Genomic DNA, 13,861 nt, shown 5'->3' on the forward strand with positions numbered 1-13,861 from the left:
GCCTGCATTCGCATGCAAGCGGCAACGGAATTCCTCCACACCCCAGCGAGCGAACCGAAAGTATCGACGACGCGCACTCGTGCGCTCGCCATTTTTTTCTTTTCTGCACTCAGACTGATCTGCATGGACGATTGATTTACTGACGGTTGCTTTGATGGTGATGTTTGGTTGGTTGGTTGGTTGTGGTCATGAAGGAAAGATACAGGAAGGAGCTCTATTTATGCGGTGGCACACAGCCGCACAGTGACGATGGCCATCAAGGGAGCTACACCAGTAGGCTGGGCGCTAGCCATTCATCGTCAGCTAACTGGAAAGAGACAATGGCAAGAGAGAAAGAAGACAAGAAAACAGAGGTCATCGTTTGCAGCAGTGGTCATTCGCTATCATTGCGCTGTCAAATCAATACAAAAAGTTGTGTTTTTGAATGACATAGCAAAACTCAAAATTGGTAAACACAAATCAAAGAGTAAACAGTGCCATGTGTATCTGTGCGGCTGTGCGTTTGTTTTAAAAAGAAACAGAAAAAAACTACCTAACCTAGATGGTGCTGGAAACTACAATTTGGCTACTCAAAAATGATCGTGCAGTTGTTGTGTTTCTATTCTAGTAGCTCGTGCTAGTAGCTAACCAGTGACTGTATCTGTGGGCTCACCTGGAACTGCTGCATCGGATAGGCGACGACTCCGGCGGCCTGCGGGAGAGCACCACCTACGCCGGCCTGTGCCAGCTGCTGTGCGGTAGCAGGGATCTGGGCTTGGGTTGGAACCCCCGGCCATGCTCCTGGCAGTTGCATTCCCATTCTGAAATGAATGATTTCTCGTCAAAACTATCTTCATTACATAAAGCAAGAAATTTCCATCCTACCCCATATAACCCTGCTGGTAACCGGCAAACTGGCCGTACGTGTATCCCTGCATACCCTGGAGAAACTGTCCCTGGAGCGGTGCGGCGGCCGGTGCCGGCGTAGTTGGATAGGTCGGTGCTGGTGGATACCAATAGCCAGCCACCTGTTGACCGTACGCCGTGTTGAAGGGAAAACCGGCCTGGCTCAGGGCTTGACTTGCCAGTGAAGGAGCATTATTGGGATCACCACTCTCCTTACCCCAAGAACATTTAACCGTTTGGGCGTTAATTTCCGAGTTATGTACCGCTACGATGGCGTGAGTAGCTGCTTCTTTAGTAGAAAATCTGGGGGAAAAACACCCACATTAAATTTCAATGAAAACAAACGAATCAAAAACAAAAACGAACAAACTCACCTTACAAATGCGTAACCCTTGTCCTTGAAGACGCGAATCTCCTGTATGGTACCGAACGGGGAGAACGTCTTCTGCAGGATCTCCTCGCTCAGGCCACCGGCCAGCGTGCCGCCAACGCCGCCACAGTAGACGGTACAGTTGGTCGGGCTGCTTTGATTGTACACCTCGTCGAAAGTGAGCGGTTTGGCGTTCACTGGAATAGTTCAAAGGAGAGCCAAATGTTAGCCGGGAAAAGGTGATCGAGTTTGCGAGATCGAGGCACTAGGAAAAGCTTTCAATCTGAATGAAAAATTGAGTGAAAACAGTCTTGAGAAAGAGAGAGAGAGAGAGAGAGATGGAAAAAATTATCAAAGAAGAAAAATATTTACGTTTAGCTTTGGGTGAATCATCATACAAAATGACGGTTTTGTGGAATCAAAAATTACGCTTGAAAGAGTAATATTTTGTATGGTGAATTGCTATAGGTCTAGTAGAGAAAAATATTGTAAATTGAGAAAAAGTTAATACATTTCGAAAGTTTACTTTCGATTTTAACGAAAACCACCTGAACGTGAACAGTAATGTGCGGCATCACCTCGTCGCAGTTTCAAAACTATTCTTGCCATGTATACCACTTCAAAGCATCCTACCAGATCTGAGTTATCGATCCTTAGATAATTGGATGTAAGTCTAAACGAACGAAAAATTTGAGTAACTTTGAAAGTTTTGAAGAAAGAAGTTGTACAACAAGGTTCTGACAAAGTATCACGGAGGTATGTAAAAATGGATTTTGGGTATCTTCCAGGGTGAAGCTTCTATGTGACCACGGCCCGAGGAGCTATCCCCAGCATATTTAAGTTTGTATTTGTTGATAACATTGCTAGGAAACTGCTGATCTGGTAAGCGGAATAAAATGGCCGCACAGATTGATCAATAGTGCGAGGAGTTCGAGGAAAAGTTCGCAAAAAAGCTTTTATTTTGACTACTAATGTTTCCCTTGCCCTAAACCAAATGTTCTCTTAACCAGGTTACAATAAACATCAAACGCCAACGACATTGGACGCAGCACCGATAACAGCTCCCAATAACAACGCTTCCGTGTCCAATCTACTGTTAAACTTCTTCAACAGTAGATTGGCTACTGATTTCTGGATTTCTGGTTAAGTAGTGGCTCCTGTTATAACAAATATTGAGTGTGTTTAATCTACCTTTTTGCTGACAAATTGTTGTTCTACCCGAGCAGGAGCCAATACCTTATCCATACCAAATGAATATCAAGTTCAGCTATCATATCTAAATTTGATATTCGTTAGTTATCGCATTTTTTATAATGAATAACTTATGAATATCTCGATGAGGTATGATACCTCAATATGCTATTAATAAGTTATTTTACATTTTTGTACTATACCAAATAAATTCCTGAATCAGCCATGAAGCTACAAAGAATGACTTGTAAATGCCTCATTGAGGTACAATACCTCGATTGACGTCCCGTGTAGTAAAAATATTTGATATTATTAAGATATTGCAATAACAAAACGAGCTTTTATTTAAGTCGACCAAACCTCGTGATTTTTGACCATGAATTGCGGTCAGGCATATATTTTTTTTTTTGAAACGATGGTTCTACAATAGATGAAGGGACGGTAAAAGAAAAGAAAGACTCCTACTTTTTGTGCAATGCTGGAAGGTGCATGGGTCGAACCCATCTATAATCTGAGATTATAACCGGATTCGAACCCACAACACCCGCTAGGGCATGTGGCTCGCTGGTACAGCGTGTTAACCGCGGTTCTCAGCGCAAAACTCCGTGTCGTCGTCCCGCCAGTAAACACAAAGTTAGATTAAACTTCTCGGTCGGTGGTTTCTACAGTAGGTGGAGGAAGAGGCACAATTTGTGTCTAAAAATAGCCCAACCCATGTCGCTACATTAATAAGGGGGGTTGTGCAGTCTCCTTTTGTCCTCTGTAGTCCTCTCAGCACCTCTGTAGTTCATAGATACACGGGTACCAGCGAGCCACATGCCCTGGCGGGTGATGCATTGGACAAAAGGTAGGAGTCCCAACGACAACTTGTTAAGCGTAGCTACCTATTACCACCCCTCCCCCCCCCCCCCCAAGCAACACACATTTGGCACTTTTAGCTGCACAACAAGTTATTTATGACTACAATTGGTCACATATCGGTTGCCACAACTGGTTTGTAACAACTGTGCTACTAGACTAGAGCCGCTTCCTTTCCACTGTTTTCCCTCCATTCCCAAAAAATCTTTCTTCATTACTTTCCCTTGCCGTCCTTCATCTATTGATTGTAGAACCATCGTTTAAAAAAAATATTATTTAAGTGTTTGTAGAGCATTTTTAGCTATAATTTTAGCTATTTTACCTCTTATATCAGGCTCGTCAATACCAAATTCAGATATGCAGTTATTCACCAAAAAATATCTGGACCAGGTATTCTTCAGTAATTTTCTCCTGCTCGGGTAACGATTAACGCATCCCGGACGCCTACTTGTCGTTATTTTAAGTGGACCTACCTTAATCCCACGAGTGATCTTCGATTTTCCTGAGTGGATAAGTTGCTACGGATTCGCCATTGTTTATGGTGCTATTGTTATCGTCCAACTCATTAATCCATCGCATTCTGCTTGCTGGTAAAATGTCGGCTGACGAAAGAGAACGGTTACGGAGTGATACTGGATCTAATACTCCGGTCTCTAAGAAGGATGGTGACAATTTAGAAATACCGGGACCCATTTTGGAGAGTGCGTTACAAACTTTGTCTAAACGCTTTGATGAGACCAACCAAAAGTTCGACTCGTTTAAAACTGATCTCACATCCAAGCTGAACGAGATTAAACTGGACATACAAAAGCAAATTGATACCATCGAAAGCGATATCATCGAACTGGAATTAAAAAGCAGTGTAGAATTTCAATCGTTCCGAACGAACTCACCACGGTTAGTAATCGTCTGGATTCGGCTACCGAGAACATCCATCGTATCGAACTTCGAAATGAGTTGCTAGCTGTAGGTGTACCATATGTTTCAACCGAGGATCTTCAAGGTTATCTACTGAGTATGGCACGGGAAAGAAAAACAACACATATTCAATGCAAACGGCTGCGTTCCGGAAACTTATCTGATGGGGACCAATGCTTTACCTTGTTGCAGTTTTCGATGGCCAGTATACGGGACGAGTTCTATGCGAAATACCTGTCCAAACGCAACTTAAATCTAAAACATCTGGGCATTAATCTCGATCGTCGTATTTTCATTAATGAAAATCTCATATCCAGTGCAAGATCCATTAAGCAAGCAGCCTTGAAACTGCGTAAGGAAAACAAATTACAGCCAGTAACTACTAAACGGGGTATTATCTATGTGAGGAAAACCGCAAATGGACCATTGCTACCCATTACGTCCACTGAGCAGCTAGAATAGATTAGTTTATCTTTATCAAGTGCTTCACACTGAAATTTGTTGAACAAAATGTTTTATGTGAATGTATTGTACGAAATTTGTATGTAATTTAAGTATCCAGAATATCGTTAAGTAGCCAAAACATGATTATTGCTTGCGTTTTATAAGCTAATGTTTGACTCTGTACTATCCACCGCATTTCCCCAATACTCAATACCGAAAATCGTTATGAATGCAGCATTGACGGAGTTTAAATTAAATCTGTGTCACGCTAATGGACACCCTGGATAAATAATTTGAGTAAGCTGGAGCTGGGAGTCTCTTGGCTGGTAAACGGCTGAATAATGCGTACCGTCGGTGCATTGTGCAAGTGTAGGCATAAAATAGACCCTACAGTGTTGCAAAGCCTCTTATTCAGCAACTCCTATTCCTACCTCCTCGTGGTACCAGCCGGGATACGAGCAACTTTGGTGGAGATCGGATAACCACCCCGGTGGAAGCCAAGGTCGTATGCTGACAGGAAAGGAGGGCTCTTTCGAGCTTCGTTGGCCCTCCGGCAAAACAGGGGGTTGGTCTAGCAGGCTTTGCAAGCCATCACCACGAAAAATACTAAAGCACGGAACGAAGAACAAATAAATTCTCACTGGAACATTCGGAATAGACCCACGCGACGAAAAAGGACTGTGGATTGGAAACTCGGGACGTGGAACTGCCGATCTCTCACCTTCCAAGGGAGCACTCGAGTGCTCTCCGACGTATTGAAAAGCCGCAAGTTCGACGTCGTAGCGCTGCAGGAGGTGTGCTGGAAGAGCTCAACGGTACGTACGTTCAGAGATGGACATACCATCTACCAGAGCTGCGGCAACACACACGAGCTGGGTACAGCTTTCATAGTGATGGGCGAGATGCGGAAACGGGTGATTGGGTGGTGGCCAATCAATCCTCGAATGTGCAGGTTGAGAATCAAGGGCCGATTCTTCAACATAAGCATCATCAACGTGCACAGCCCTCACCTCAGAAGTACCGATGACGACAAGGATGAATTCTACGCGCAGTTGGAGAGTGAATACGACCGCTGCCCAAAACATGATATCAAGATCGTCATCGGGGATTTCAATGCTCAGGTCGGCCAGGAGGAGGAATACAAACCGGTGATTGGAAGGTTCAGTGCACACCAGCGAACCAATGAAATGGGCCTAAGACTTATCGACTTTGCCGCCTCCAAGAATATGGCCGTACATAGTACCCTTTTCCAGCACAAAATCCATCACAAGTACACCTGGAGGTCACCAAATCAGACAGAATCACAGATTTACCACGTTTTGATCGACAGTCGGCACTTCTAAGACATTATCGACGTTAGATCCTATCGAAGCGCTAACGTTGACTCGAACCGATGCCAGGCTCAATTAGATCTCGCGCGGCTGAAGCATCCAGACGTCGCCGCAAACTATGCGCATTCACTCGAAACTGCGCTGCCGGAAGAGGACGAGCTGGACGAAGCCCCTCTCGGTGACTGTTGGAACACTATCAGCAGTGTGGCGGAAAACTCCATCAGGCATGTGGCCCGGAATCAGCGGAACGATTGGTTTGACGATGAATGTAGGAGGGTGATGGATAAGGAGAACGCTGCGCGGGCGGCCAAAATGCGCAGTGCCACACGTCAGAACGTGGAAAGACACAAACTGAAGAAGATGCAGCGAAACCAAATCTTTCGGGAGAAAAAGCGCTACCAGAAATATGCAGAGTTGGAGCCGATGCATCGTTCTCAGGAAACGCGAAAGTTCTACCAGAAAATGAATGGATCCCGCAAAGGCTTTGGGCCGCGAGCCGAAATGTGTCGGGATAAGACTGGCAGTATTCTGACGGACGATCGTGAGGTCACCGATAGGTGGAAGCAGCATTTCGACGAACACCTGAATGGCGCCCAGGCGGAGAACCATGGCGGCGGGGAAAGCGATTTCGACGGTGCAACTAACGGGGAAGAGGTGTCAGCCCCAACGATAGGCGAAATTAAGGAGGCCATCATGCAGCTAAAGAACAACAAGTCAGCTGGAAAAGATGGCATCGGAGCGGAGCTTATTAAAATGGGACCACAAAAGCTGGCCGTTTGTCTACACCGACTAATTGTTAGAATTTGGGATACGGAACAGCTACCGGAGGAGGGGAAAGATGGGGTTATCTGCCCGATCTATAAAAAGGGCGACAAGTTGGACTGTGAGAACTATCGAGCGATCACCGTTCTCAATGCCGCCTATAAAGTGCTGTCCCAAATCATTTTTCGCCGACTATCACCAACTGCGAATAGATTTGTGGGAACTTATCAAGCCGGCTTCGTCGAAGGTCGGTCTACAACGGATCAAATATTTACACTGCGGCAAATCCTCCAAAAGGGCTATGAATACAGAGTTCCCACGCATCATTTATTCGTTAACTTCAAAGCCGCATATGATACCATCGACCGGAAAGAGCTATGGAAAATCATGGACGAGAACAGCTTCCTCAGGAAGCTCATCAAACTGATTAAATCTACGATGGATGGTACACAGTGCTGTGTTCGGATTTCGGGTGGATTGTCAAGTTCATTCGAACCACGCAGAGGGCTTCGTCAAGGTGATGGTCTTTCATGCCTGCTGTTCAACATAGCGCTACAAGGTGTTATGAACCGAGCGGATATCAACACGCGGGGCACGATATTCAACAAATCTAGTCAATTCGTCTGCTTTGCCGATGACATGGATATTATCGGCAGAACATCTGTGGCGGTGGCTGAACAGTACACCAGACTAAAGCGCGAAGCAGAAAAGATTGGGTTAAAGGTAAATACGTCTAAAACAAAGTACATGCTGGCCAGCGGAACCGAGGCCAAACGACACCGCTTGGGCAGTAGTATATTGATCGACGGCGATGAGTTTGAGGTAGTCGATGAATTTGTCTACCTTGGCTCACTGGTAACGGCGGACAATGATACCAGCCGTGAGATTCGGAGGCGTATTATCAGCGGAAGTCGTGCTTACTATGGGCTCCACAAGCAATTGCGGTCGAGCAGACTAAGTCCCCGTACAAAGTGCACCCTGTACAAGACGCTTATTAGACCGGTTGTTCTCTACGGTTGTTCTCTTCTCGAGGAGGACCTGTGAGTGCTCGGAGTTTTCGAACGACGAGTGCTAAGAACGATCTTCGGCGGCGTACAGGAGAACGGAGTATGGAGGCGGAGGATGAACCATGAACTCGCACAGCTCTATGGCGAACCCAGTATCCAGAAGGCAACTAAAGCTGGACGGATACGATGGGCAGGGCATGTTGCAAGAATGCCGGACAACTACCCTGCAAAGATGGTGTTCGCCTCAAATCCGGTAGGAACAAGACGACCAGGAGCGCAGCGAGCAAGATGGTTAGACCAGGTGGAGCGAGATCTGGCGGAGGTACTCGGTGTCGGAGGAATTGGAGAGCGGTAACCCTCAACCGAGTTACATGGAGAAACTTTGTTTGACAGGCTTTGTCTTAGGACAGCAAGCCACCTAAGTAAGCAAATAAGTAACTAACCTAAGCAGAAATTGTAATTACTCACTGATACACTGTACAATACAATATAATGATTACTACCTTTATGTAGTCAATAGATTAATAATTAATAGGTGATTAAGCCATGTCTTGGCAAAAGGGTTAAGCTTCTTCCGCTTGCTGCTTATATAAATTCGATGACGATAAAAGTCGATGACGATCAAATCGATGACGGATAAATCACAGGGCTGTATAAATTTATCCTAATAGGGGTTACTTGAAATTTACGTCGCAACAACACCTTAAATGTAAAATAATTTAGCAGTTTTTTAATTTAAAGGGTGTCTCACATCAAATTGCACCACGGAAGACACGCTGTAGAAAATTACCCATTGGGTATTTTTGCCTGAATAATTGGGAAGAAGTAGTTAAGACTGTATTATTTACACTGTATTTTTCTCGCTGTCAGTTTTACGAGAATTGGAAAAATGGTATCACCCGAAAAGCAACGTCGCGAATTGATTTTAGGAAGTACCTGGAAAATATTCAACTATCTTATCGGTACATCGGAAAACAACTCAGAATCGTCCAGCCAACGGTGAGTCGCGTGATTAAACGTTACTACGAAACTGTGAGCATCGAACGGAAGGAGAAATGCGGCCGAAATAGATATTCTATTAGTGATCAGGATCACAAGCGAGTCGTGGAAGCGTTAAGGAGTATCCCTATGCTTCGGCCATTGATGTGACCAAAAAGTTGAATCTGTCCAAGTCTTTCGTTCAGCCAAGGAACGGGAAGGACTGCATACGTACAAAGTGCGGAACGCTCAAAATCATGACGAACGGCAAAATACGGTGGGAAAGTCACGGGCCCGAAAACTGTACACCCAGATGCTGACGAAGCCTCATTGTCAAGGTGAACTGTCGGCAGCTTCCGGGGCTACTGTTCTTCACGCTGTTCGTGACTACAGGGTCTTTAAACAGGCAGATCTACCTCAAGGAGTGTCTACAGAAGCGACTGCTTTCTCTGTTGAGGCCCTACGATCTTCTGGCTGGATTTGGCTTCTTGCCACTATTCAAAGGATTTCTTTGAGTGGTACGAAGTCAACGCGGTTACTTTCGTATCCAAGGACATAAACCCCTCCAACGCACCGGAATCAGGGATGGCTAGATCACTTTGACTCAATTTTGATTCATTTAACAGTACTGTCTTAACGGGGCCAAATATGACAAAGTTATGTATGGGACATTTGTTGAACAGGTTATTGTCTATAATTTTGCTGAATAAAGTTTTGCTGTATCTTTTGTAGTTACGGCGCTACAATGCTAATATCTTATTAGTGACTAAATGAACGTTCATTTAGTCACTGGTGTATTACTAGCGTTGTGGCACCGTAACTACAAAAGATTCAGCAAATCTTTGTTCAGAAAAATTGTAGATTAGAACTAGTTCTACAAATGTCTCGTCTATATATATAAGAGCCTTGTCTGTAGCCAAAACGAGGGGTGCGATTTGGGGCGATAATGACCCACATTAAGCAAAGACTCAAACCAATTATACCAGATTGCATTCAAGACGAGCAAAAGTAACGTAGTTGCACCTCATAGAGTTACATAGCGTACCTCCGATTTAGTGTCAATTATACGCGAGGCGACGCGCGCGGGTTACAGCTAGTATATAATACTAGCTATCATATTTGGCTCGGCTGAGACGGGACTGTCAAATGAATCAAAATTGTGTCAAAGTGATCGAACCATCTCTGACCGGAACTAAGGCCCATCGAAAAATACTGTGCTCTTATGAAGCAGGCACTACGGAAGCATCCCAAGGAGCTCAAATGTGAGGAAGACATGAAGAAAAAGTGGGCTTCCGTACAGAAGCAGCTGCAGCCAGATGTTGTACAGTACTTTATGAGTGGAATTAAGCGTAAAGTGCGAGCATACGGTTATGGCATTGAAGTTGAATGAATGAAATAAGTATGCCAGAAGTTTATTAATGGGTTATATTTTATTGACGGAAAGTTTAAAAAGGTTCAGTAATTTTCTGCAGCGTTTTGTTCCGTGGTGCAATTTGATGTGGGGCATTAATCATCCAAATCTGAATTTCAATCAACGCATGTAAAAACAGGAAATTTGATATCTCAAAAATGCAGATTTCACTCTCATGTGCCTGAAAAGCGTTTTGAAAGTGTTTGTGATCGTTGAAGTATTATAAAATTGATTTTCTGAATTTTTCATAACCGGAGAACTTAACTGTTTCACAACCGGGGCGGACGCCGGTAAAAATTTATGGAATATTTTTTGAGTCAATTATTTGACTTAAAATTTGCCTGTGTGATGAAATAGAGGTCCAAAACTGAGGTTACATATATTCTACTACCTTTTTATTACCTTTGTTATACTATATAACAAAGGTTTAGGAATTGGTCGAAAAACACGAAGTTGATCCAAGGCCCGGAGGGCCGTGTCACATATACCAATCGATCAGGTTCGACGAATGAGCAATGTCTGTGTGTGTGTGTGTGTGTGTGTGTGTGTGTGTGTGTGTGTGTGTGTGTGTGTGTGTGTGTGTGTGTGTGTGTGTGTGTGTGTGTGTGTGTGTGTGTGTGTGTGTGTGTGTGTGTGTGTGTGTGTATGTGTGTATGTGTGTGCGCTTCAATTTTCAATCGCCTATTTCTCGGAGATGGCTGCACCGATTTGATCGCTCTTACTTTTATTTGAAAGGTATTATTACCTAGTATATCACTGTTAAATTGTTTCGCGGTCCGAATTTTAGTTTAAAAGTTATAAGCAAAAATGTGAAAATTACGTAACACGATTTTCTCCGGAACCATATAACCGATCTCATCGATCTTGGTACCAAATGAAAGCTCTTACTATTGCTAAACTTCACGACAATTTTCATTGAAAACAAACAAGTGGTTTAAAAGTTAGCCTTAAAAAACCAGTTTTGACAAGGTTCAAATGATCGCCTGTTTCTCAGAGATGGCCAAACCGATTTAGGCGCTATTAATTTCATTTGGCAGGTAATATAGCCGGATAGATCACTATTGAATGGTTTTTTGATTGGCTGTTTAATTTGAAAGTTATGAGCAATCGAATACACCACACCAAAATTAACAATAATTTTTAATGATTTTAACCAAGGTAATTTACCTAATTTCAATTATTTTAATATCCAACGAGAGGTTTTCACACTACGAATATATATGCAAAATTTCATAAGAATTGATTTCACCGGTCAAAAGATATTAACCCTCGAATACTCGCGCCAACTTTTATAACACAGTTACTCGCGCGCACAATAAATAGCCCAAACCCGAAGAAAACGTGCGCACTAGAGTTTAGACTGAGAAAACTTGGTTTTAAGTTTATCAAACCTTTGGAAGAGTTTCTTAGAATTGAAAACTCTATCGTCTGGTAGAATCTGAATTTTGATTAGTCCTCCCAAAAGTGAAATAAAAAATTTATTTTCCTTCAGTTTGAATATAACACATTGATGTGTTCCGCAAACTTTTAGAATATATTATTACAAGAAATTTTGCTGAAGACAGTGACCTTCTATCTCTTCAGCAAAGATAGAAAAATCTTATTTATTGTATTATATTGTATTGTATTGATTTGTAAAATCAGTTTTTCTATTTTAGCTCTTTTTGTAATTGTTGTATGAGTTTTTCAGGTATTTCAAAGTTGTATAAATAATAAAAATACACAACTTTGCTGAACATAGTATACCTTTATGTTTGCTTGTTTAGGAACTGTAGAACTTTGATTATAAAAAATACCCTGATTTTGACCCCGAATTACTCGATTACCAACAGACGGATACATTTTAAACATTTTACATTTGCTGGTAGTTTTGCTGCATACAGACACCATTTTTCCACATGAAGAAACGAGAGAAAATTCTAGTTGGGGCCAATTGCGGTACACGTTACATGCTGCTTGCTTCGTTTCTGTGATGTCAGTTTATGCTGATCTATTTTCCCAACAATTTAAAGCATTAATGCATTGAATAATTATGACATTTTCCTCATAACAAGTTAATTGAAGAATATACGTTAGTGTATACGTAATATACGATTTGTAACTTTATAACAATATGGCATTCAAAAACCTACACATGTTGCTTAAAATACAACAGCGTGGGTAACCGAAGGTTAATAAAAATTGATGAAATTTATTCAAGAAAACTTTATTGTTGTGAATCAAATAGAATGGCATTACATGAAATTATGCATAGTTCAAACATCTATAAACTAGACCTTTACTACGCAATGTTAAAGAATAATATTTTATCTTACAACTTACTTTTACTTGCAATTACCCTCATTAGTAGCAACTGACTTAGCAATTTCATGAGAAAAGCAACTATCAAAATTTATAAGTGCTTCTATTTGGTTCAAATTTTGTATACTTATTCAATTTCCAAAAAATACATGTAAACCAAACGTGTCTATTTCTATCTCAAATAGCAAGTAAGACCGTATAACAAAGGTTCCTTTCACCACTAGGTGGATTAAATCAGGTTTTCTGTTTTATTTTATACACAAAAAAATCAATCCCAAAACACTCAAAAAAATCTTTTTCGGGTAGTGTTTTCGAACACAAGCCCTACAAAACATTCTATAAGTTGTATTTTGATTTTTGTTTGCTGAAAAGCTAGAATACAATCTGATGAGACGTTGATAGTAGCTTGGTAGTGCTAGTTTAATAAACACGTCAAAAATAGTGGGTGTTTCACAACCGGGAACAATCCCCTATGCATCGCTGGCCGTTGTCGATCGCGTCGGTGTGCAGGCTATGGGGCCCGGTCACCGGTCAATAATCGTTCGGATTGTTTATCAACCCGCTTTCAGTCTAGTCAGCGGTCCAAACCGTGAACAGAGGCCCTTCTTATGATACTGAAGATAAATCTCCTGTTGACGTCGATGACGACGACATATTCATATTCATATATCGAATGCTAGTTCTTCGCCTTGTTTTTATTTTGGGCCTGTCCTCTGTTCTCCGCACCCTAGGGGGAAAATCATCACTAATTCTTAACAATATACACTAGTATGGTATGGTTTCGTGGTGATGAATTGGTTCTTCAGTTGGCATATGTATAACAAATTATATTTTAAAACAAACTGCGCAGCTCAAATTCCAAATCATTTTATGATTAATTTTTGTATTTTCATCAAAAGTCGAGACTGTTGTGCATACGTAATCATTTTGCATCGTTAATAATGTTATAGTAGTAGTATTTAATAGTAGCAGTAGTAAAATCACATGCGATTATCAATATCAAACAATCAAACAGTTATAAGTAAACACATCAAAATGGCTGTTGGGTACTTGGGAGACTAGTTTCTTCTACGAAGACACACCAACAGACAGAGAAACAAACAAATAGAGCTGACATATGACATTCAGATTAGGAGGATGGGAAGCACAGACACAGATATGGACAGATTAATATTTACAATTCGAGCTTGCTGTGGAAATTGGTGGAGAGAGAGCCCGTGCCCTGAAAAGGATCTATTTTCGAATTAGTTTTCTCCGCCGCCCCTCTGTCTCGTCGCCGTCACCCGGGGGCGGCCGGCCGGGGACGAGAAATCCAATTAGCGTAATGACTAAATAATTACCAAAACAAAAGGTTGTGCACACCGCAATATGTTGCGGACGAGTTTATTAGTAGCGGTTGCCATCG

The 13,861-nt window shown here is 42.3% G+C and overlaps 1 protein-coding gene across 1 annotated transcript in view; it reads right to left on the reverse strand.

The window, feature by feature from the left end:
- Positions 1 to 265: 265 nt before the first annotated feature.
- Positions 266 to 13,861, reverse strand: part of LOC128745120 (cytotoxic granule associated RNA binding protein TIA1) — an 83,323-nt gene continuing 69,727 nt past the window's right edge. Inside the window, exons 3-6 of the mRNA XM_053842112.1 lie at positions 1,260 to 1,452; positions 865 to 1,188; positions 629 to 800; positions 266 to 307 (exon numbers count right to left, since the gene is read on the reverse strand). Of these exons, the coding sequence (XP_053698087.1) occupies positions 266 to 307; positions 629 to 800; positions 865 to 1,188; positions 1,260 to 1,452 (731 nt within the window). The remainder of the gene's footprint in view (positions 308 to 628; positions 801 to 864; positions 1,189 to 1,259; positions 1,453 to 13,861) is intronic.

This window comes from Sabethes cyaneus, chromosome 1 (assembly GCF_943734655.1).
Source record: "Sabethes cyaneus chromosome 1, idSabCyanKW18_F2, whole genome shotgun sequence".
NCBI classification, from domain to species: Eukaryota; Metazoa; Arthropoda; class Insecta; order Diptera; family Culicidae; genus Sabethes; species Sabethes cyaneus.